General features: G+C 38.9%; 1 protein-coding gene across 1 annotated transcript in view; it reads left to right on the top strand.

The window, feature by feature from the left end:
- Positions 1 to 25275, top strand: part of ATXN10 (ataxin 10) — a 167664-nt gene that overhangs the window by 15247 nt on the left and 127142 nt on the right. The window contains exons 6-8 of the mRNA XM_011934796.1: positions 5284 to 5380; positions 7686 to 7844; positions 22551 to 22631. Coding sequence (XP_011790186.1) covers positions 5284 to 5380; positions 7686 to 7844; positions 22551 to 22631 — 337 coding nt within the window. The remainder of the gene's footprint in view (positions 1 to 5283; positions 5381 to 7685; positions 7845 to 22550; positions 22632 to 25275) is intronic.

The following is a 25275-nucleotide window of genomic DNA, read 5'->3' as shown; positions in this document are numbered from 1 at the left end:
AAAAAAAAGAAAATACCCTAGAAAATTTTAATGTAAATTTCCAGGTGGATAAGTTAGATGTGCTAGATTATAGGTTAAATTTCGTTGTTGTTGTAATAACGTCTTTACCTTATAATTCAATGGCTATCCTTTACATGAGAAATCTCCAGTTGCATTTAAAATATAATTTGACTTATAAAAATTGTTTTATATACAGCTTTAATGCCTGTACTTCGCATATAACATGAGGCATGTTTCCTTTTTTTTTTTTTTTTTTTTGAGACGGAGTCTTAACTCTGTTGCCCAGGCTGGAGTGCAGTGGTGTGATATATTAGCTCACTGCAACTTCTGCTTTCCCCGGGGTTCAAGCGATTCTCCTGCCTCAGCCTCCCGAGTAGCTGAGATTACAGGCACCTGCCACGGTGCCCGGGTAATTTTTTGTGTTTTTTTTAGTAGAGATGGGGTTTCGCCATTTTGGCCAGGCTGGTCTTGAACTGCTGACTGTGTAATCCACACGCCTCGGCCTCCCAAAGTGCTGAGATTACAGGCGTGAACCACTGTGCCTGGCCACATGAGGCATATTTCTATTGATGTTAATATGTGTGCTTCTCTTGGTAGATAGACAAGAACTAGAGGTGACGGTTTTATTTCACAGGTGAAATAGGCTTAATTAGCGTGTTAGAGCCACTGCCTGGCTTGGTTTAATTTCTGTGATTTCCTAGTGTTTTCATTTTAAGCTCAATTTGCTAAAAATTCTTGGATCTTGCTATTTGATTTTGAAGTATTCCTTTAGGAAATGGTAATTAAAAATTAATTACTTTCTTTAAGAATTTACACACAAAGTGCATCGCCACGTTTTTTTGAGCATTAGTAGTTTCTAAAATAGTCTCAAGAAATTGAAAGGATGTAGGATTTAGTTGTGAAATGTTTTTATGATATTATATATTTAAAGATACTTCTGTAGCTCCATTTTATAATAAAATGGAAGCATCAGTACTCAAAATTAGGGAATTATAAATTAGCAGTAAAGTCCGTGTTTCACTGCGTCACTTGGGAAGGCAGCTGTTTTGAGGTCTCTGTGTGGTATAGTAATTGAGAAAGAGAGTTCAGAATGTACCGTGTTTCATAATTGACGATCCTGATGGGGCGGGCAGTGTGGCGCTCCAGAGCTGCAGTGCTGTGGTGGGCAGAAGGAGGTTTCTCTTTTAATGATATATCCTAAATAAAGAAGCAAAGGGGAAGTGCCGTACAAATGCTGTGATTAAATAACTATTAGAGTGGAGCCAGCCCCTCCACCATGTGCTGGATTTCATCGCCACCTGCCCACGCAGAAGCTTTTCTCCTGAAATTATCCCCTTGCTCTCAGGCAGCCTCTGTTTTTTTCCTCTTTACTCCATCATTTTCATCAGCATATAATATGCTCTCCCATTTTTCATTTAAAAAATCTTCTTTTGACTCCATGTCCCCCTCAGTCCAGTATCTCGTTTTTCTGCTCTATCCCAAATGTGCCACAAAAGATGTATTTAGTTTTTACAATATATGGTAAAAGATTATTTCATTCTTCACAGGATTTTCACTGAAGCAGGTAGATGACCTAAGAAAAAATTTAACGGAGCGGATACCTGAAACTACTTTTTTTTTTTTTTAGACGGAGTCTCGCTCTGTCGCCCAGGCTGGAGTGCGGTGGCGCGATCTCGGCTCACTGTAAGCTCTGCCTCCTGGGTTCACGCCATTCTCCTGCCTCAGCCTCCTGAGTAGCTGGGACTACAGGTGCCCGCCACCACGCCCTGTTAAATTTTTGTAATTTTATTAGAGACGGGGTTTGACCGTCTTATCCAGGATGGTCTCGATGTCCTGACCTCGTGATCCACCCGCCTCGGCCTCCCAAAGTGCTGGGATTGCAGGCATGAGCCACCGCGCCCGGCCACCTGAAACTACTTTTATGAACCAGTTTGTCATTGAGGAATAGATTGGTTATTTGGTTATTAGCTTGGCTATTCACTCATATTCCTAGTCTGAGAGGGTAGATTCTTAAAGACCTGTTACCTGTTAGCTGTATTGAGTTGTTCTTAATTTAGGTAGTTGCATTTATATGAGTTTAATTATTTTTTATTGATCTGAGATTCACATGTTGTTAACCATTTAAAAGTGAACAATCGAGTGGCATTTAGTACATTCACAGTATTGTGCAACTACCATCTCTACCTAATTAAATTGTTTTTTTTTTTTGAGATGGAGTTTTGCTCTTGTTGCCCAGGCTGGAGTGCAATGGCACAATCTCGCCTCACTGCAATTTCCGCCTCCCAGCTTCAAGTGATTCTCCTGCCGCAGCCTCCTGAGTAGTTGGGATTACAGGTGCCCGCCACCACGCCCGGCTAATTTTTGTATTTTTAGTAGAGACGGGGTTTCACCACGTTGGCCAGGCTAGTCTCGAACTCCTGACCTCAGGCGAGCCACCCACCTCGGCCTCCGAAAGTGCTGGAATTACAGGCATGAGCCACTGCGCCCAGCCTGAAAATCACCCCAAAAGGATACCCTGTTTTCATTGAGCAGTTGCTCTCTTTCTGCCTCCCTACTTTGCATTCTGTCTCTGTAGATTTACCTACTCTGGATATTTCATATAAATGGAATCATAGAATTAATATGTGACCTTTGGTATCTGACTCCTTTCACTGAGCATAATGTTTCTAAGGTTCACCCACCTTGTGGTGTGTATCATGACTTCGTTCCTTTTTATGGTGGAATAATACTCTGTTGTGTTGATGCATCATATTTTGTTTATCCATTCATCGTTTGTTGGACATTTAGGTTATTTCCACCTTTTGGCTATCATGAGTAATGCTGTTGTGAACATGCTGGTACATGCATTTGTTTATCTGTTTTTAATTCTTTTGGGTGTACACCTAGGAATAGAATTGCTGGGTCATATGGTAACTCTGTGCTTAACATTTAAGAGCTGTCAGACTTTTCCATAGCAGCTGAATCATATTACTTTTTGCCGACACCGTATGAATGTTCCCATTTCTTGCATCCTTACTGACTATTTCTGTGTTGTAGTCATCCTGTGGATGTGAAGTGGGGGTACTTCATTGTGGTTTTGATTTGCATTTCCTAAATGATCATGTACTTACTGACCATTTGTAAATCTTTGGAGAAATGTCTGTATGAGTCCTTTGTCCAGTTTTTTTTTTTTTTTTTTTTTTTTTTTTTGCTAAAATCATTGCTTTTCATTTGGTCCTCTCTATTTCACTTTACAGTAAGTACGCCTCCCGGGTTCACGCCATTCTCCTGTCTCAGCCTCCCGGGTAGCTGGGACTACAGGCGCCCGCCACCTCGCCCGGCTAGTTTTTTGTAGTTTTTAGCAGAGACGGGGTTTCACCGTGTTAATCAGGATGGTCTCGATCTCCTGACCTCGTGATCTGCCCGTCTCGGCCTCCCAAAGTGCTGGGATTACAGGCTTGAGCCGCTGTGCCCGGCCTTGTCCAGTTTTTAATTGATCTGTTTGTGTCTATTTCTTGTAGAGTTGTAAAGGTTTTCTATATATTGTAGATACTTGGGATGATATTGAATCTATAGATCAGTTTGGTAAGAATTGCCATCTTAACACTATTGAGTTTTCAAGTTCATGAATATGGAACATCTCTCCATTTATTCAGGTCTTATTTAATTTTTCAGTTGTGTTCCTATTTAGTAGATGGCTTGTGTTTAGCCACAGACATTATTGGAAGGATATTATTGAGGCAAGAAGGAAAATGGAAAGGAAGTAATATTTCTCATCACCTTGAAAATGGCAGCCAGTGAAATGACTGAATTTTAGTTGAAATTCAACAATGAAATTTGGATTCAGCAGTGAAACTTAGAAAAAATTTTATGGTGTGTTAGTTCAAACCTACTACAAATAATCTTTTAAATAAAAGTATTCTGGTTTCTAACAAAGTGCCTGTACTCTTTCGACTCTTTTTCTGTGAGAACTTTATTCTAGGTAGATTTTTTAGCAGGGTATGTGTGCCAGTTTTTTGTTACCACACTTGAGGTAAGAACTGTAATTACGTTGTCAAAATAATATTTAGAGTATTATTTTCAGGGAATAATTGCAGTGGTGTGACGAATATATTATGCTCATCAAATTTTATGTAAACACAAGCATGAGTTACTTTAATTGAGTTATTGGTGTTGTTTTTGGCCTTTATTCTTTCTTAATCTGTAAAAATAATGTTGGGATTTTTGAGGGTCTTCATAACATTTGCAGTATTTACATAAAGATCAGTTGATAAGCTGTTTGGTAAAGTAAACTGTCATTTGTACCTGTCTGGAGTTTTCTTTTCTTCTGTCTAGGACATCTTTAAGCCTTTTTCTTTTCAGAATTGTGTTCTGATCCCGAGCATTAATCTTAGGTGCCTGATGAGTTGTTGGGTCAGTTGGTTTTCAGATCAACCTATACTGTTGGCTTTTTGCATGTTAAGTTTTACACAGATTTGAGTGTTAATATTCCAAAATATTCAGTAGAAATCTTTTTTTTTTTTTTGAGATGAAGTCTCTGGGTCTGTCTCCCAGGCTGGATGCAGTGGCTTGATCTCAGCTCACTGGAACCTCTGCCTCCTGGGTTCAAGCAGTTCTCCCTGCCTCAGCCTCCTGAGTCACTGGGATTACAGGCGCCTGCCACCATGCCCAGCTAATTTTTGTATTTTTAGTAGTGACGGGGTTTCACCATGTTGGTCAGGCTGGTCTCCAACTCCTGACCTCAGGTGATCCGCTCCCCTCCCCTGCACCCCGTCTTCCCAAAGTACTGGGATTATAGGTATGAGCCTCTGCACCCAGGCAATAAGTTAATCAATTTTGTATGTAGAGTATATTGTTTTGGTAAGGCATATTACTTTTTTTTTTTTTGAGACAGAGTCTCACTCTGTCTCCCAGGCTGGAGTGTAGTGGCATGATCTCGGCCCACTGCAACCTCTGCCTCCCAGGTTCAAGCAATTCTCATGCCTCAGCCTCCTGAGTAATTTTTTGTACTTTTAGTAGAGATGGGGTTTCAGCATATTGGCCAGGCTGCTCTCCAACTCCTGGCCTCAAGTGATCCACCCGCCTTGGCCTTCCAAAGTACTGGGATTGCAGGCATGAGCCACCGCGCCCAGCCATGGCATATTCATGTTATTCTCAAAGTGACCTTGTGGAGAGAGACCTTAATTTTTACAAGAAGCAAGCAGAAACTTTCTGTTTAATAACATGGAGAATATTTCTTAAGATGTATTTATTTATTGTGTTTAATCATTTATTTATTTATTTTAAACTTTTATATATTCTTAGCTTTTCGCTGTGGCTTGCAGTTTTTAGGCAACATTGCCTCACGGAATGAAGATTCCCAGTCTATTGTTTGGGTACATGCTTTCCCAGAACTGTTTTTGTGAGTATATTGATAAGAATGTTTCTAACTTGTGAGAAGATTGTGGTTATATTTTTCCATTTTATATAAAGTTCGAGAAGTAACCCTCTGTAATAGAGTTCCGGATAGTAGTTGTTCTTGGTGGGTGGGTGCCAGCTGGGAGAGGGCACTAGGGAAAACTTGGGTCCTGGAAGTGTTTGTCTATATCTTGACCTTAGTGGTGGTTACATGGATGTGTACATATCCAGACTTTGTTCATTAAGCTGTATGTACCCTTAAGATTTGTGTCCTTGCTTGTATATCAGTTTACTTTTATGAAAATAAAAGTCATGGATAAAGTAAGTAATATTGTTAAGGACACTGAAATTTATAAGAAGCACAATTAAAATAAAACATCGAAATATGGGCAGTGATTTAAAATTCTTTATGTATTGAATACTGATATGTTCAGCACAATGCTGTATGTTTTGGAAGGTAAGAAGAAGATGTGGATAAACAGTCAGTTTATCCATGTAAGAAATGGGTAACCAGTCCGTTTATCAGTGTAAGATGTGGGTAACCATTCCATTTATCTGGATTGGATCCTGGTACTTTTTCTGGTGATTCTACTTTTTAAAAACCAGCTCTGTACATAAGAAATTGAACATTGAGGTAAAAGGTGAGCAGGCAATAGAGTCAATATACCTAGTATGAAAGGCACAGTCTGGGAGTGGGAGGCCTGGCTTCGAATTCAGGCTTTGGTGCCAATGAATGGGGTAACTCTGGTGGTTGCAATAGTATAAGCAGCACAGCAGGGCAGCAGCTGTTGTGTACCTACCCTGAACTGGGCATTATCCCTATATTTCTTCTGTTCTCACAATAGCCTGCAGAGTAAGTGTTACTGTCTCCCCATCTGGACAGATGAGAGACCTGAAGCTTATCACTGGTAAATGGCAGAGCTAGAGTTTAAACCCATTGCTGCCATCTGGATCCAAAGCCTGTGCTCATTGTAAACACTGTGCTGCTTAAATTCCGTGCCGGCCTTCCTGGTTGTACAGCTTTCCTGGGCTCCTCCGTGAAGTTTAGCGTTAAGATTGGATAAACTCTAATTCACTTCTAGCTCATGGAATTTCTCAAATTCCTGCAAATAATTAAAAGTTGAAGCTGTATATATATTCATGCTATATATATATTAATGATATTTGGGCTTAGGTGGAAGAAGAGAATTATGAAATTCAAGCTACAGAAATAGACATTGCTTATTTTTGAGAATTCATTCCCTTAAAACAATTTGGACACCTAATATCTGCCAGGTTGTGGGATAGATGATTAGAATACGGTGGTAACTTATATATTCGTTATTCTTGAAGATTTCATTCTTTGGTCAGGGAAATAAAGGAACAGGCACGTACGTTGTGATGTAAGAACTAAGGTAATTAGGGTAAATCCAGGGTGTAATGGAAAAACAAGGGAGAGGCTTAAGTGTAGGACAGTCAGAGAAGTCTTAACAGTTTACATGTTGCTTTTAGATCTCATTTGATCGTCATAAAAATCCTATGAAATAGAGAAGGTTTTGTTATTGTATTTTATTTTTTATACCAGAAAACAAGCTAAGAGAGGTTCTTTGCCTTCACTCTTTATGCATTTATGGGACAGATATAACCAAATTTGAATTCCAGTTTTGTCAGGTGCTGGCTTTGTGCTATTGGCCAAGTGAAGCTAACAAATTCTTTATCTGAAATATATGAATAATATCTCCTTCAGAAGAGTATTATGAAGTTTAACTGAAAAGCAAAATCCTGCCATATTGCATAACACATGATATAATTGGCAATCAATATGTCAGTGACCTTCCCCAGGCCACCTGGCTGATAGCTAGAGGAGCTAGGAGTTATAGCGAGGCTCCTGACTCCAAATTCTATTTCTTGCTCCACTGTACCATCTCTCCTATAGGCATCTTGTCCCTAAGGACTATTAAAGCAGTGCCAGCAGTCATTGAGGTATCATTTTGTACCTGTTGGTTTTTTTCTAACAAGAATGAACATTTTAATGTTTTATAAATGTAATCATTTTAATCTTTATCTCTAATGGTAAGTTATTTGCTTTTTGCCTTCTGAGTTCTATGTCAACTTCAACTTTAATATTTTGGATACTTTTTATTGTGACTAAGTTTGTATTTACTATTTTTACAGTAAATAATCTACCTATTTTAAAGTGCTGTAATTCTCCCTAAATCCTCAAAAGTATTAGTATGTAGTGAATTTCCCAGTGGTATTACTGTTATTTTTGTGTTTTATTTTATCACGTTGTTAAATTGGGCTAACAGTCTCATTTCCTTGTTTGGAAGATCTTGCTTAAATCATCCGGACAAAAAAATTGTTGCCTACTCTTCAATGATTTTGTTTACATCCCTTAATCATGAAAGAATGAAAGAACTGGAAGAAAACCTCAATATTGCAATTGATGTCATAGATGCTTACCAAAAACATCCTGAATCAGAATGGCCGTAAGTATCTTGTTAGAAATTTGATTGCTTTAGGACATCCTGACAGATCACTTTCCTTGCAGAGGTTTTAAGTAAAAATTTGGGCGTTGTGATAATTGAACAATAAGTTAAAACTTAACATATATTGACAAAATTGGAAAAGATGTTGAGCAGAATCTAGAGAACTTGTGAAAGAGGTGAATAAAGTGAGGCTTGAGTTGAGTCTTTAAGGACAAAGAGAATTCTTTAAGGTGATGAGGAGCGGGAAAGACATTGTTGGTATATGAAGAAACAGTGTGAAATGCCCAGGCACCTTTGGAGTGTACAGATCAGACTGTTGTGGCTGCAGAAGCTAGTTCATTAGATCAGAGGTTGGTGCGAGCCTTGTGAGCATCTGTGCAGATGAGATAGTCACTGCCATTCAAATTGCCCCCCATACATAATGTACCACCACCCTTCATACATAATGTATTATTTCTGTCTGATTGCTTTTAAGATTTTTCTTTGTCTTTTCAGAGGTTAATTATGGTATTGGCTTAGATTTCTTTGGGTTTACTCTTTTTGGGGTCTCCTCAACTTCTTGAATCAGTAAATTTATGTCTTTTACCAAATTCGGGAAGTTAATTTGGGAAATTTTAGCTGTTATTTGTTTGAATACTTTTTTTCAGGCCCTTGTTCTCTCTCTGCTTCTTCTGGGACTCCATGTTTTAGGCACACACATAGTCCAAGGCAGGGCCAAGGCTATGGCTCAACTGATGGGACTGTGAAAGTAATATAAGTTACAACAATCTACTTTTAGCTTTAGACAGTTTTTTACTTATATAGACAGAGAAAAGAAGAAGCCAAAGGGGCCAGCTCCTCCTGATCCTTGTCCCAGATACCACAAAGACCTGGATGATTAGGATATGAATTGTGAGGTACCCCATTCCTGAGGAGCCCTTCTTGACTGTTAAAAGGCTTTATATGCTAAGAGGGGCAGGGCAGAAAGCTCTGTACCTCATTAGTGCAAAACTCATCAGAACCTGTCTCATGACAGCCTCCCTTAGGAGCCAGAAGAGCAAAAAGGAGACAGCCTCAGAAGCCTCAGGCCTCCCATCTCGGGTTCCAGGAGGATCACAAGGCGGTCAGCAGGCAAGACTCAGATTAGCCACTCTTCAAGCTCTGGCATGCATGGTATACATGGGAAAGTCCAAGGTCACCAGGGCGCTATGTGGAGCTGTTCCCCTAGACTCTGAAGATACAAGTGTTAGTCTTCTGTTGTTGTTTTGCAAGTCCCTGAGGCTCTCTTCAGTGTTTTTTTTTTTCCTCCAGTCCATTTTCTCTCTTTGCCAGTACTACGGTGTCTTGATTACCGTAATTTAAGAGTAAATTTTGAAATCAGGAAGTGTGAGTCTTCCAACTTTGTTCTTTTTCAGTTTTTTTTCGTTGTTGTTCTGGGTCCCTTGTGTTTCCATATTAATTTTGGGATCAACTTTTCCATTTGTTAATTAAAAAAAGCTGGAATTTTGATAAGAATTACATGAATCTGTAGACCAACTTGGGGGGAATATTGCCATCTTACCTAGATTAAGTGTTCCAATCCATGAATAAAGGATATTCATCTATTTATTTAGGCCTTTTAAATTTTCTTCAGTTATGTTTTATAGTTTTTAGTCTATAAGTTTTGGATGTCGTTAGTTCAACTTATTCTAAATATTTTATTCTTTTTTTTTTTTTTTTGAGACGGAGTCTCTCTCTGTCGCCCAGGCTGAAGTGCAGTGGCCGGATCTCAGCTCACTGCAAGCTCCGCCTCCCGGGTGCCTCAGCCTCCCGAGTAGCTGGGACTACAGGCGCCTGCCACCTCGCCCGGCTAGTTTTTTTTGTATTTTTTTTAGTAGAGACGGGGTTTCACCGTGTTAGCCAGGATGGTCTCGATCTGCTGACCTCGTGATCTGTCCGTCTCGGCCTCCCAAAGTGCTGGGATTACAGGCATGAGCCACCGTGCCCGGCCCCTACTTGTTACATACAGGTCTATTCAGATTGTTGTCTTCTTGGGTTGGTTTTGGTAGTTTGTGTCTTTCTAGGAATTTGCCTGTTTGGTCTAGGGCAGGGGTCTTCCAGGCTCCGACCTGTGGACTAGTACCTGTCCATAGCCTGTTAGAAAGAGGGCCACACAGCACAAGGTAAGCACATAGCCTGTTAGAAACAGGGCCACACAGCACAGGTGAGCGAGCATTCCTGCCTGAGCTCCACCTCTTGTCAGATCATCAGCCACATTCGATTCTCATAGGAGCACAAACCCTATTGTGAACCGTGCATGTGAGGGATCTAGGTCGCACACTCCTTATGAGAATCTGTTATAACTAATGCCTGATGACCTGAGGTAGAACAGTTTCATCCTGAAACCATCCCCCCACCCCTGTCTGTGGAAAAATTGTCTTTCATGAAACCAGTCCCTGGTGCCAAAAAGTTTGGGGACCACTGGTCTAGGCTATCTAATTTGTTGGCACAAATTGTTCATAGTAGCAGTAGACCCTTAGAATCTTTTTTATTTATGTAAGATTGGTAGGAATGTCCCCTCTTCATTACTGATTTTAGTAATTTGAGTCTTCTTTTTTCTTGTTCACTATAGCTAAAGGTTTGTTAGAGTTTTTGCTCTTTTCAGAGAGCCAACTTTTGGTTTTGTTGATTTTCTTTACTGTTATTCTCTATTTCATTTCTTCTTGCTGTAATTTTCATTATATTCTTTCTTCTGCTTGCTTTGGGTTTGGTTTGCTTTTTTTCTAGTTTCTCGAGATGGAAGGTTAGGTTCCTGACATGAGATCTTCCGTCTTTTTTTACTTTTCTACAAAGTTCCTGGTAGGAACTGCTTTAGCATCCCATAATTTAGTGTTCCATAAATTTTGGTGTTTGTGATTTTATTTTCATCTATTTCAAATTATAGTCTAATTTCCCTCATGACTTATTGGTTATTTGGGAGTTTGTTGTTTAATTTCCACATATTTGTGTATTTCCTAAATTTCCTTTTGTTATGGTTTTCTAATTTTATTCCATGTGGCCAGAGAACACACTTTATATGATTTCATTCTTTTTAACATTACTGAGGCTTCTTTGGTCATACGGTCTATCATAGAGAATGTTCCCTGTAGACTTGAAAAGAATGTGTATGCTGCTGGTTTTGGTGGCATGTTCTGTAGATATCTGTTGGGTCTGGTTGGCTAGATGGTTGATAGTGTTGTTTAAATCTTCTATTTCCTTGCTGATCTTCTGTTTTAATTCTTTTCATTATTGAAAGTGAATTATCATCCATTTTATCCTTCAGTTCTGTCAGTTTTTGCTTTCCTTATTTCCATGCTCTGTTAAGTACACACACACACATTTATATTTGATTGTTATACCTTATTGATGCATTGAACCTTTCTCATTATAAAATTTATCACAAATTTTGTTGTTTATATTTTAATAATCTTTCGTTTTTTAAAAAATCTATTTTTAACATATGTTTTGCACATAGTAGTCAGTGTGTGATTAGGCCACAGATTTTCTCCAGGGAGTAAGCCTTGAGGCACCTGTAATCCCACTTGCATTCATAGGTGAGGTATGAGCTTTTTCAGTTTTGGCTTCTTTCAGTGTAAACTTTTATCATTCCGTTGAAATTATACATAATTTTGAAATTATTTCTTTTTCTGAATATTCATTTGTATTTCAGTTAAAATTTGCAAACAGAGGTTGGTACATACAATAATATGATATGTTGACTTAGAAAACTTCCCTTTGTATGCAAATGTAACATGACAGGATCCATCATTAGAGTCAGCTTACTTAGAGAAATTTTCTGTAGCTGAGTTCTGTTTTATTTGTTGAGTACCTTGGGTCTGTATTTTAATCATCTGCAGTTTTTTTTTTTTTTTTTTAGCAGCTTGGAATAAAGGGCAAAAGGTCATAAAGGGCAAAATATAAAATCTGTTAATAGCTCAAGTTAAAGTTATCAGAGACCACTACAAGGAATTCAGAAAGGAACAAAGGATGGATGTAATAGTGGTTAAAAGATCACTTATGCAGTCCAGGTGCGGAATACTTTGATTTGTGTGAGAGGAACTGTACATTTGGTAACGAACAATGAGATCACAGGATATCCAGAGGCTTCCGACAAAATTGTTGTTTTTACTGTTAAATACAAACTCATCCCTGGAAATTGGAGAAAACCCACTTTCTGCCTTTTTTCTCCCCTACGTTTTAGAAGATAGGTGGCAAATAGTACAAAACTAAATGGTCTCGGAATTCATGGTTTCATTATGTTTTCTTTTCTTCCCTTGCTTGTTTCTTAGAAAAGGGCCAATGTGATTCCAATAACTCTGGGTTTTTTAATTTGAGTATTCTAGAGACACAGGAAAGTGTAGGCGGGAAAGTCTTTGGCGCTAGTTGGTTTGAATTATTGGTATAATGTGTTTCTAAAAATGTCTGTTCTTCTGTTTGTAGGTGTGAAAGATGTTTTCATGCTCTTAGATAACCCTAGATGAATCCAAGGATCCTATTTTGGGTTCATCTAAATCTGAAAGTCCAGTAAATGTGCACTAGTAGGTCAGATCAGTCAGTGCAGAATTACACGGTAGAGGAAGAGGTAGGACTGCCTTGTGCTGATCCTGTGATGTGTTGGTTGCTTTGTCTGTGTAATCTCATTTTCACATTGCTGCCATCCTGTGAATTGTATTTTGCTACTATGTACATATGAAAGTTAAGCAGAGTAAACCAGCTTGACCAAGGTCATACAACTAACATATAGCAGAGGCAGGATTGCAAGTGATGCTGAACTCGAGGGCCTGTCCTGTTTTTATTAATGCCATGTCGTGTATTATGAAAATGATCACTTTTCAGAGAGGTGGTCTGCATTTCAAAGGTGAGGCATGAACTCTTCCAGTTTTAGCCTCTTTTGGTATAAACTTTTTGTTTTTGAGACAGAGTCTCACTTTGTTGCCCAGGCTGGAGTACAATGGTGTGATCTTGGCTCACTGCAACCTCTGCCTCCCGGGTTCAAGCGATTCTCCCATCTCAGTCCCCTGACTAGCCAGGAATACAGGCGTCTGCCACCACTCCTGGCTAATTTTTTGTATTTTTAGTAGAGACGGGGTTTCAACATGTTATCCAGGCTGGTCTTGAACTGACCTCAGGTGATCTCCCTGCCTCGGTCTCGCAAAGTGCTGGTATTACAGACATGAGCTCCCGCGCCCGGCCTAAACTTTTATTAATCCATTCAACTTTTACCCAGTTTCACTACAAAAATGAAGTTGTAACTGAGAGTAAAGCATTCTTTTTTGTTAATATTTGGGTTATCTAGTTGATTTATTTTGTATTCTCTAGGGGTGTGTCTTGCCTTATGCATGTACATTTTATTATCAGCTTAAGTATAACGATATTAGGAAGATAAACATAATTGTCCATCCTCTTGCAGTCTGAATCTGTTGCCCCTCTTCTGTTTGCTCACAACAGCCATGCATTCCACTTTCATGGCACTTAGCACATTTAATTATCCATTAGACTGTGAGCTCCCTGTAAGGCAGGATTTAGTGTTGTTTGTTATTGGATCCTTAACAAGATAATATCTGGCATATGATAAGCATTATTTTAGTTATGATTCCTCTGAATCTAAGCGACTGAAGTCCAGTTCAGATGGTTTATGCACAGAAAGGAATTTATTGGCTTGTACAACTGGAAAATTCTAGGGTCATTGGGTGAAGGCACGGTGAATCCAGGGCTGAGAGATGTCATCAGTATCTGTCTCATCTTTGTCTCATTTTTCTCCTGTGCTGGCTTTGTTGTAAGGCACATTTCCTGCTTCCTGTGTTGGCTCCTGTTCTTGCCTGCTCAGGGTTGGCATGGCCCACGGCTGGTCCTCAGACCACTCTTCTCCGTTATTGCTCGTTCTCTGGGTGACCTCATCTCATACCACAGCTTTAAATACGTCTTCTAAATTGATGATTTCCACATTTATGTTTCTGGCCTTGACCTCTTGCTGAAGCTCCAGATTTACATATCCAGCTTCCTATTATGTGCTTCTAATTGGCATCTGAAATATATGAAGACTGCATCCAAACTTTTGATTTCCCCCAGCATAAAACCTGCTGTTGCTCTACCAGTGTTTATTGTTCAGTAACTGGCACCACCATTTACTCATTTGCTGAGGCCTGGAACCTGAGTCCTGATTTTCTTTCACTCTCACCTACTTATACTCATCAGTCCTATCTTCAAAACGTATTCCACATTCACCTACTTCACACCTCCTCTGCCATAGACATCTTTCATTGCTGCTGCCAGAACTTTCTCAGTCATCTTTCTGTCTCTCCTCTTGCCCTCTGAATCATCACACAGTAGCCAGAGTGACCTTTTAAAAATTACTGTAGCTCTTGTCACTCCTTGCTTAAACAAACCATTCAGTGCCTTCTTATTGCAACCTAGAAGCAAATCCAAAGTACTTGTCATGTCTTGGCTTTGACTGACCACCTCATCTTATTTCTTATTACTTTTACTCCTGCTCTTTAGTTCCATCTGGTTTTACTGGTTTTCTTTTAATATCCCGAGTTTGTTCTGTCCTGAATCTTTACACCCCTGTCTTTCTGCATGGAACCTTCCTTTAGATCTTTGAGTGGCTAGCTCTTTTAGGTTTCTGTTCAAATATCTATCATTTCGACTGAGAGACCTTCCCAGCACTTTATGTTCAGTAGTGTTTCCTGTAAACCCATATCGCTTTACTCTCTTTTATTCATAAGAGCACTTACCACTATCGAACATTATACAAATCTTATTTGCTTTCTTGTTTATTGTTGGTTGCTAGAATGTAGGACTAGCTCCATAAGGCCCTGGAGGTTGTCCTGGTCATCATTCTATCCGAATCACCTAGAACATGTGTTTACAAACTACGGCCCATGTTCTGAATCCAACCCACTGCTTCTTTTTATAAATATTTATCGGAACACAGCCAAGCTTGTTTGTGTATTGTCTAGGGCTGCTTTGATGCAACAGTGGCAGAGTTGAGTAGTTGTGATAGAGACCGTTTGGCCTGCAAAGCCTAAAATACTTAACTATCTGGCCCTTTATGGAAAAGTTTGCCAACCCCATCCATTGAAGGGTTTTTGGTAGTAATAGTTGTCGAATAAGTCTAGTGATTGATGGCATTGTTGTCCTTCAGTCACTTTAGGCTTATCTGGTTCTCCTGAACCAGATAAGACTTTGGTGAGAGACCCCCCCCAAAGGGTCTGTGTCATTGTTCTCTAGAACTCTATACAGGCTTCTTCATTTTACGTCAGTAATCTATTCCTAAAAATCAGCCATTCTGTGCAAAAAAGTGGCTAAGAGCCTACTTCCTTCTTAAAAATAGGGACATTATAAAATGTTACATGTCTACCCAAAACCTCCGTCAATGTCTTAAAATAGAATCAAACTGGAATACTGTTCAGCAATAAGAAGGAACAACTGTTGGTACAAGCCATAACTTAGGAAAATCTCATGGTAATTATAGCAGAGTTAAAAAACAAAAGCCAATGAATCCCCAAAGGTTAAATAATGTATCATTCCATTTACATGACATTCTTGAAATGACAAAATTATAGAAATGGAGAACAGATTAGTGGTTGTCAGGGATTGAGGAAGGATGCTTGAGTTATAGGTGGGTGTACCTATAAAGGGGTGCCGAACCATTCTGGATCTTACCTGTGAGAGGGGATCTGTGAACCCACATTATTAAATTACATAGAGCTAAAGACACGCTCACAGCTACTCATGAGTAAATGTACAAGTTAACCTGGGAAACCTGAGTAAGATCTGCATATTGTGTCACTGTCAGCATCTGGGTTGTCACATACTATAGTTTTACAGATGTTACCATTGGGGAAAACTGGGTGAGGGTACACAGAGTCTCTCTTGTATTTTGTAAAACTTCGTGTGCATCTACGATGATCTCAAAATAAAAATGCTTAATTAAAAAAAAACCCAAACTTGGTAAAGCGCCTGTATATGTAACAGACTATCATGTTAGGGATGTGTACTGCTTACAACATTTCTTTCTGATTGCCATAGAATTAGTACAGTTGTCAGCAGACAGTTGGCTTTGTATGCGGGAACATGGAGCCTCTTAATGCCACCATTATGCCAGAAGTGCTTCTTAAATGTCTGTACACAGTTCTGACTTTTTACCAACAATGTATGGAATGCATCTTGTGATTTTGTGTGTATGTGTACATCTTTTTGTGAAATGTTGTCTGGAATACTTTAGAATATAAAAAAAAGTTTCTTTTGTAAACATTGACTGGCAAATGTATTGAGAAGTTTGGGAATTAGAAACAAAGAGGTAATAACCAGATGGATGTTTGTGAGGCATGCAAGTGTCTCTTTTTGGGTCGCATTGTCATCCCTGGGGCAGTGCTGTTGGTTGGGGTGTGCAGTCACATGCCCTCCCCTGGGGTCACAGGCTGTCAGGTTTGGGCTCATTCTTGAAGGAAAAAGCTGCCAGGTTTGGGCTCATTCTTGAAGGAAAAAGAATTCTTGTTTTCCAAAGAAGGAAAAAAGGGGATGCTGAACAGGGGAAAAAGTGGCAGATAGCCACAAGAACTGTCAGTGTTTGGCGAATGCATGTCCTTTTCATCATCTGCTTCTGCTTCAGGAGGTAAATATAGTTTAGTTTCTCTGATTTTTGTTGGAGTTGGATTCTGATGCATTATTACCGGAAACAGGAGAAGCAGAATTCCTCAATACTGAAGGGTAGACAGCTTAGCCAGTGTCACTCTGCCAATGAGTGTTGGACTGAGACTCAAACCCAGCTCTTTCTGAGACTAAAATTTGTGCTCTTAATCTTTACACCCACTGCCTCCCTTAGAGGACAACACTAAAGGACGGGTGGCTGGGATGTGCATGTGTGTAATGCGTTTTCCCCAGTGCCTGGCACATGTAGATTCAGAAAATCTATTTATATATTTTTCAGATTATAACTCATTTTCTTCTAGTAGAGGATGCATCGCCATTGAATCAGTGGACTGATATTTTTCTAATTTAATGCTACTCACAGTTAACCCATTGGAAATGTTACTTAACTGTTTAACAGGAGAAGGGAGGTTATTTTCTAGAGCAGCTTTGCAAGCTTTGTCCAGATTGCTGTGTTAAGCAACTGTGGGTTACATTAACCAGATCTTACAACAAAGGAGAGTGGCATTTATTTTCCATAGCACATTTAAATCAAAATTTGTTTATGAGGTATAAAAACATTTTCTAGGTTTCTGAACTGAATGAAATCTATTTTACTCATGTTGAGTATAGCATCACCTTTGTATGCATGTATGGATATGGATAATAAATGACCTTCATTAAAAAAAAATTTCCCTGAACCCCCCTGCCTTTAGGACTGTCTCTGTCTACCAGTGAGGAGTTTGCCTTTCAGTGTCTGTTGGTTCTGCCTGCAACTGTTCACGTACTTTAAAATAAATAATCAATGAGAAAGAAAAAGATGAGAGGAGAGACCTTCATGCATTTTGTTTTTTAGCAAGTGTGGAGAATGATGTAAAGTGTAGTTAGTGCTTTGGCATCAACAGTGTGATTAGTGAATGTTAGCTTTTCTGTAATGACATTTAAATGATGAATTTCAAGATTAAACTGAGGAGTTCCTTAGGACAACTTAGCTGAGTTCTCCTACATGACCGAAACCTGAGGAGCCAGGTTCATCTGAATGGTGCTTCCACCAAGATATAGAAATACTGTCACTCTTTAGCAGAATGGTTATTAAATAGAACTAAGTGTGAGCTTACTTTGCCGGTATATATTTCTTACATTACAAACTGAATTTTTTGATAGACAATATGTGGTTCAAGTATCAAAATGCATAGTTTCCCCCCCAGCCATCTACCTAGTTCCTCCAACCACATCCCCTAGTTCTCCCCACACTGTTGGCCTTTTTACTTTTTTCACTAAATAGTGCATTTCTGAGATTTTTCCATATTCCTATATAAAGACCTTCCTCAATTTAAGATCTTTCATTGTTTGAATGTACCAGGATTTATTTCCTCAGTCTCCTCTCGATGGGCACTTCGATTGTTTCCATTTTTTCATAACTAGAAAGTACTGCCATGAATAGCCTTGGTTGCACATGTCATATTGCATGTGGACAAGTATGATTGTAGAATAAATTCATAAGTGCAATTATTGGGTCAAAAGGAATGTGCTGTTACAATTTTAACAAACCAGGTTGTCCTTCATAGCTGTTGTGCCAGTGTCAACTCCCCTGTCCCACATCATTGCTAATAGTGTTAGCAAGGGTTGGATTTGCCAGTTCTGCCAAGGTGTAAACTGACCTTCTTACACAGTTTTATTTTGTATTTTTCTTATGAGTTGGAGAACCTTTTTTTTTTCTTTTATGTGTATTCTAATTTTCTTTACCTGTTTTTCTCTTGGGATGTTGATCTTTATCAGTGTATAGGAGTATTTTCTAGATTAGGGATACCACCCTTCATATAAAATAAAATACTTATTATTTTTCTGTTTTTGTATTTTGACTTTGTTTGTGGTACTTTATTCTTTAGTTTTTTGAGACAGAGTCTCTGTCACTCAGGCTGGAGTGCAGTGGTGCAATCATGGCTCACTGAAGCCTCAGTCTCCCAGACTCAAGTGATCTTCCCACCTCAGCCCACTGAGAAGCTGGAATCACAGGTGCATACCACCACACCTGGCTGATTTAGTTTTTATTTTGTAGAGATGGGGTCTCACTATGTTGCTCAGGCTGGTCGTGAAGTCCTGACCTTAAGCAATCCTTCTACCTTGGCCTCCCAAAGTACTGGGAATACAGGCGTGAGCCACTGTGTCCAGCCATGTGGTACTTTTTTATGTAAAAGTTTTTGATTTTTGGCCGGGCGCAGTGGCTCACGCCTGTAATCCCAGCACTTTGGGAGGCCGAGGCGGGCGGATCACGAGGTCAGGAGATCGAGAACAACCTGGCTAACACGGTGAAACCTCGTTTCTACTAAAAATACAAAAAATCAGCCGGGCGTGGTGGGCGTGGTGGCGGGCGCCTGTAGTCCCAGCTACTCAGGAGGCTGAGGCAGGAGAATGGCGTGAACCTGGGAGGCGGAGCTCGCAGTGAGCCGAGATTGCGCCACTGCACTCCAGCCTGGGCTACAGAGCGAGACTCTGTCTCAAAAAAAAAAAAAAAAAAAAATTTTTTTGATTTTTTTTTTTTTTTTTTTTTTTAGTAGATGAATGTATCAGTCTTTTAAGAAAATGTGTTCCAGAGTTTTGATAATAGCTGTAAAGGCCTTTCCTCTCCCAAGGCTTTCCTCTAGTATATCATTTCAATTTATTTATTTAAGTGTTTGATTTACTTGGAATTTATGTTGGTTTAAATGTTGCAGTGTGGATTCACTCTCATTTTTGTTTCAGATGATGCTGGTGGTCCCAGCAACAGAGCACTGTCATGGCTGAGACCTGTCTCCCCTTTTCCTCCGTCCTTGCCCTAATCCCTGTACCCTTACTACTCCATCCATGGATAACTTTTTTACTTCAACTTTTGCTTCCTAAACACACATTCCAGCATGCAGAACTTAGTCCTTCCTTTATATATCGTCTGATTTTATGTTGTTTAAGATAGAGGGTAAATTGTTATTCCAGTATGCCCAGAAGCAGAAGCGATAGTTGGAGATTTTAACACCTGCTTTTCAGCCATGGGCAGAACTCATAGACAAATATCAGTATAGACTGAGGTTTTATACATTATATAAACATGATGATATGGATCAAGCTTGTCCAACCTGCGGCCCGCATGCGGCCCAGGATGGCTTTGAATGCGGCCCAACACACATTCCTGAACTTTCTTATAACATGAGTTGTTTTTGTTATTTTGTTGTTGTTGTTAAGCTCATCAGCTATTGTTAGTGTTAGCGTATTTTATCTGTGCCCCAAGACAGTTCTTCCAGCGTGGTCCAGGGAAGCCAAAAGATTGGACACCCCTGATACAGATGATCTCGGTAGTGCTGTCGTAGGTGGCCACCTTCACCTGAGTGATATTTATAGACCTTCCCTCAGCACTTCCAAACTCCACTTTCTTTTCACCTGCATGTGTCATGTTCACCAAGTTAGACAGTAGGTTGGGCTGTGGAAAAGTCTCAGTAAATGTGTAAGGGATTGAAATCATAGAGTACATTCTCTTGCACATAAGATTTCTAGAAAAATTCCAAACTTTTGGAAATTAACACATCTGATTGATTTGTCAAAGAAGAAATCACAGGCAAATTAGGAAATATTTTGAACTGAAGTATCAACTTTTGTGGGATAAAGCAAAAGCAGCCAAGTGTGGTGGCTCATGCCTGTAATCCCAGCACTTTGGGAGTCTGAGAAGGGAGGATAGCTTGAGGCCAGGAGTTCAAGACCAGTCAGGGCAACATAGGGCATTGTCTCTACCAAAAAAATAAAAATAAAAAAAGCTGGGTATGGTGGCACATGTGTGTGGTCCTATCTACTTGGGAGACTGAGGTGGGAGAATTATTTGAACGTAGAAGTTTGAGGGTGCAGTGAGCTATGATCGCAGAACTGCACTCCAGCTAGGGTGACAGAGCGAGACCCCGTGTCTTAAAAAGACAACAACAAAAATGAAAGCAGCGCTTAGAGGAGACTTTATTGCTTTGAATGCTTCCTTTTTTTTTTTTTTTTTTTTTTGAGACAGAGTCTTGCTCTGTCACCCATGCTGGAGTGCATGGAGTGCAGTGGCACGATCTTGGCTCACTGCAACCTCTGCCTCCTGCGTTCAAGAGATTCTTATACCTCAGCCTCCTAAGTAGCTGGGATTACAGGCATGCACTACCACGTCCAACTATTTTTTGTATGTTTTTGGTAGAGATGGGGTTTCACTACGCTATGTTGGCCAGGCTGGTCTCAAACTCGGCCTCAAGTAATCCACCCATCTCATTCTCCCAAGTACTAGGATTACAAGGTGTGAGCCACTGGCCTTGAATGTTTCTGTTAACAAAGAAAGGTTTGAAATCAGTGACCCACAGTTCTACTTTTACAGAATAGAAAAAGAAGAGCATAGTAAGTGCTGAATAAGTCAGAAAGAAGGAAATAAAAGATGAAGGCAGAAATCAATGAAACATAAGACAAAAACAGTAGAAAAAATTCACAAAGGCAAAAGTTGATCTTTGACCAACAAAATTGATCAAGAATAAAGAAAAAGAGCAGTAATTACCAACATTATGAAAGAATGTGTAGTTATCATATCAGTCTTCAATAAGCTTAAACCTTAGTTGAGGCAACTTTCTTTACCTGAGACACTCTGAAGACCCACACTTTTGGGTCCTGATTTCCTTTTGAAGCTGTAATAGTATTTTATTACTTATAGTTCCCCCAACACACTGCTGTTCTTTCCTTCTTGCTGTTTTTCTAAGTCCTTCCTTCCGCCTCTAATTTAAATGCTGTCTTCTTTTCCTTCTAGGGATTGCCAAAATACCTCCTCTAGCCTCTTTGATCTTCTTGCCCCCTGTCCATCACCGCCTCTTGTCCCTAGCCTGTTAGATACATTTGTTTCTGTTATATAATCCTTAATGTGTGTCTGTCAGCACTTAACATGTTCTTCTGTAAATTATCTGTCTAAATATGGGTCTTTATTGTTTGGAGAATATATTTGGAACTATGGCTTGTAACTTGGAATATTGTGTTTTGATATTCCTATGGGGAAATACTTTGAATTCTAAGTACCTGAATTATTAATGAGCGTTAAGATCTCAGTTTAGTCTGTGTATCCAGCTTGGAATGCATGGATTTCTATTGACCTGCCCAGAGTGATAGGAATACTGTTTGAGAATTCCAAATATTATCCGTTATTGTTAGGAATATTTTACATCAGAGTGTTGATCAGCTGTTTTAAATGCTGTAGAGGAAATAAAGTATGTATTTGAATTTTGCTTTTATGTGAAACGACAATGTATTGTAGTAGTTAATATGCTTCGTTTGGTTATCAGACTGAATATAGTTTTATTGTATTGTGTTTGTTAAGTGATTAAACTACGTGTCAGTATATTTAATGCTTACAGCCAACTTTTATTACTATAACCTGGTTATAAACACTATATTCCCTAGTTCTTAAGTCTTTTCCTCAGATGCCTTCTGGTAAATATAATTCAGAATTAATTAATAATACTGTTGAATGTTTTCAGTTGTCACAGGGGTGCTTTGAAGAACTATGCCTATAATCTTTGCCTTGGGGTTTCCCTAAGTTGATCTCTAAGTTTAGATGAGTGCATTGCTTGACAATGAGGATGTTTTCTTGGTAACTTGAGAATTCTTAAAGAGTGAATAATCAAGCCAATAATGGAAGTGTGACAAGTCTTTCTCTGGCTCATTGTGGCAGTTAGCTTCTGACTAAAACAATTCAGTATGTTTTTTGTTTATACCTGATCTTGTTACTAAATGAAGAATTTTTCTTTCTCAACTTAGATAAAAGCTATAGTAGCCCGTGTCTTCCTGTTGAATCAATTTAAATTATTTCAATAAAGCTTTCAGAAGTAAAATTGGAGAAAAATTTTTTTAGGATTTTTTTTTCCTTTTAGCTGCTAATAGATTAATAGTATGTGAATCTTTTAAAACATTTAAGAGTACAGCAAATCAAAAATTCACTGAAAAGGAATGCTTTTGTGTGTAAGCTGTGCTTATAAAGTAGATAAGGGCATGTCATGTCTCTTTTACTTTGTTTCAAGTAACCAAACTTTCCTCCTCTTTTTTCCCTAGGTTCTTGATTATTACAGACCTCTTTCTGAAAAGCCCGGAACTGGTACAAGCCATGTTTCCCAAACTGAACAATCAAGAAAGGTAACCCCCCAGCCAGCATGGTTTTCAGTATTTAGCATTCCATATAGGGTATTCTGTGCACGTGACTGAAAAGCTGTGTGGTTTCTGAGTTGGCATAGAATCTCTAAATGCATGTTTCTGTGTTGGTAATGGTTTTAAATTGGTTGGTTAACATTACAGCTTAGCCACAATAGGCAGTGATTTATGGAGGGTAGCAGGATCCAGGTTGGTGCCATTATTCAGTAAATGCATATTAAGAAAAACGTTAAGAGCAAAATCTTATGCATGTGCCTGGATTTTAGAATAGTAATTTATGTAGCTGTGTATTACAGTTGAATATTTGAGGTGTACTCATTTGTTTAGGTCATGGGTGTTATTATTTGTGATACCCTCTGCTAGGTTTATAGGTTTCTGATGGATAATTCAGACTAAAATAAAATTGACACCTGTCCACAATGTTACAGTTAATGTACTAGGAAAAGCAGTGACCTAGGAGTTCTAAGACACTGGCCCTGTGCCTTGCTATGATTATAGTTCTTCATGTGACCTTGTTGGGATTCAGTTTCGTGTGTGTGTGTGTGTATTTTTTTCCCCTAAACCTCTATGGTAAGGTACAAGGGATTCAGTTTCTTGACCTGTAAATTAAGGGTATTGAATAAATAATTTGCAGTACACTTTTCATTTCAATAGCATATATTTTTCCTAATCTTAGTAGAAATGTTGCCTTAGGAAAATAACAAAATAAATTCAGAAACTACAGATCTAATGATAAAAATTTCTTAAAGTTGTTAATCTTTTGATTGTAGTCACAAGTTTTAGTGGTTTTGGACTTTTTACTTATTTAGGTTTCAGTAGTTAAGCTTTGTGTACTTTTTGTAGTCTTTTATTAATTAGGTCATTTTTCTTCTTTAATATCTTTAACAAAAAGGAAAAGCTTATGCTTTTAAAGTCATATGAAATACCAGGTTTATAAGTCCAATTCCAGTGCTCCTTTCCCTGTATGTATACCTGCATTACAGATAGAGAAGTATTTGTAGTTTTTTGACCTGAAAGAAATAATACAATATACAGTGCTAAAAATTAGTAAGTTTTTTTGCAGTAAGGAACACCTGAATACAAGAAGAATGCACAGTTTAATTGTATTTTTAATATTCAAGCTGGTATTTTCCATAGTCTATCTAAATTATCTATTTTTAAATGATTTATTACATAACTACATGGAGATGGTAGACTAAAAATGTTCTATTTTTATTGATAAAGTTGTACAGGTGCATCCTTACTTCATTCAAGGTTCTGCTCAGTTGCCACCTCCCCTTGCCCTTGCTTTATTTTTCTTCTGGAGGAGATGAGCTGTCATTTCATCGCATCATTCATTCATCATGTCATGTCACATACCTGCTTGTTACTGTAGAACATTTCCATTAGATTGTTGGCGCCCTGAGGCCGAGGATTCATCCCTCCTTATTCTTCATTCCACATTTCCAGTCAGTGGTTGGCACATAGCGGGTGTTCAAAAAGAAAAAAAAGTGTTTCAGTGAAAGCATGAGTGAATGAATGAATATTCTTACTCAGTAAAGTGTTCAGCTAGTATACTGATTAATGTAATATTATCTAGTAAGTTGGAAACCTCAAGGTGAAACTCACCTTCTCCACTTTACCTTTTCAGTTCATACTGGTCGGTAAACCTTATCGGTTATACCATCCCAAAGTCTTATGTATTTATTCTCTTTTTTATCACAGCCCTAGTTTACCCTATGGAATCTTTGACTAGATTTTGACAATAGCCTTTGTCAAAAAATTGTAGTAAATCACACATAATATAAAGTTTACTATTGTAACCATTTCTTTTTTTTTTTGGAAAAAGTATAAGACAGGGTCTTGCTGTGTGTTGCCCAGGCTAGAGTGCAGTGGCTGCTCACAAGTGTGATTGTGGTGCACTACAGCCTCAAACTCCTGGACTCAAACAGTCCGCCCACCTCAGCCTCCCCAGTAGCTGGGAGTACAGGTGTGGGTCACCATGCCAGACTACCATCGTAACCATTTTTTAATGTACAGTGCAATGATGTTAAGTATGTTCATATTGTTGTGCAGCCAACCTCTAGAACTTTTTCATTTTGTATGTCAGAAACTGTACTGATTAACAATAAACTACAATGAGATACCACTTGATACATATTAGGATGGCTACTACCAACAAACTGAAAAGATGAAGTTTGGGCAAGGATATGGAGAAATTGGAACCCTTGTGCACTGTTTATTTCCCACTGGTGGGAATGTAAATGGTGCATCCACTGTCTTAATCTGTTTTCTGCTGCCATAACAGAGTATTGGAGAGTGGCTAATTTGTAAAGAAAAGAAATGTATTTCTAACAGTCTGAGGCTGGGAAGTCCAAGAACATGGCACTAGCATTTGGTGAGGGCTTTCTTGCTGTGTTATCCCATAGTGGGACGTGAGAGGGCAAGTGAGTGTGTGTGAACATTACAGAGACACAGTCCCTGTCCTCACTGTGAGAGTAATAACCATGCATCTTTATGTACAAGAGTGAAAGTGCTGTGTAAATTCTTAAGCTTTTTTCTCGTGCTAGTTCTTTTCATTGTTGTCAAAATTAGTTGACTTCTTCACCCAGAGGCTGTAGTCTATTTGTGCAGATTAATTGGTGGGGAC

Source organism: Colobus angolensis, unplaced genomic scaffold (genome assembly GCF_000951035.1).
Source record: "Colobus angolensis palliatus isolate OR3802 unplaced genomic scaffold, Cang.pa_1.0 Scaffold138, whole genome shotgun sequence".
Taxonomy (NCBI): Eukaryota; Metazoa; Chordata; class Mammalia; order Primates; family Cercopithecidae; genus Colobus; species Colobus angolensis.
Note: the sequence above shows the minus strand (reverse complement) of the source record. Positions and strands in the feature narration are given on the sequence as shown.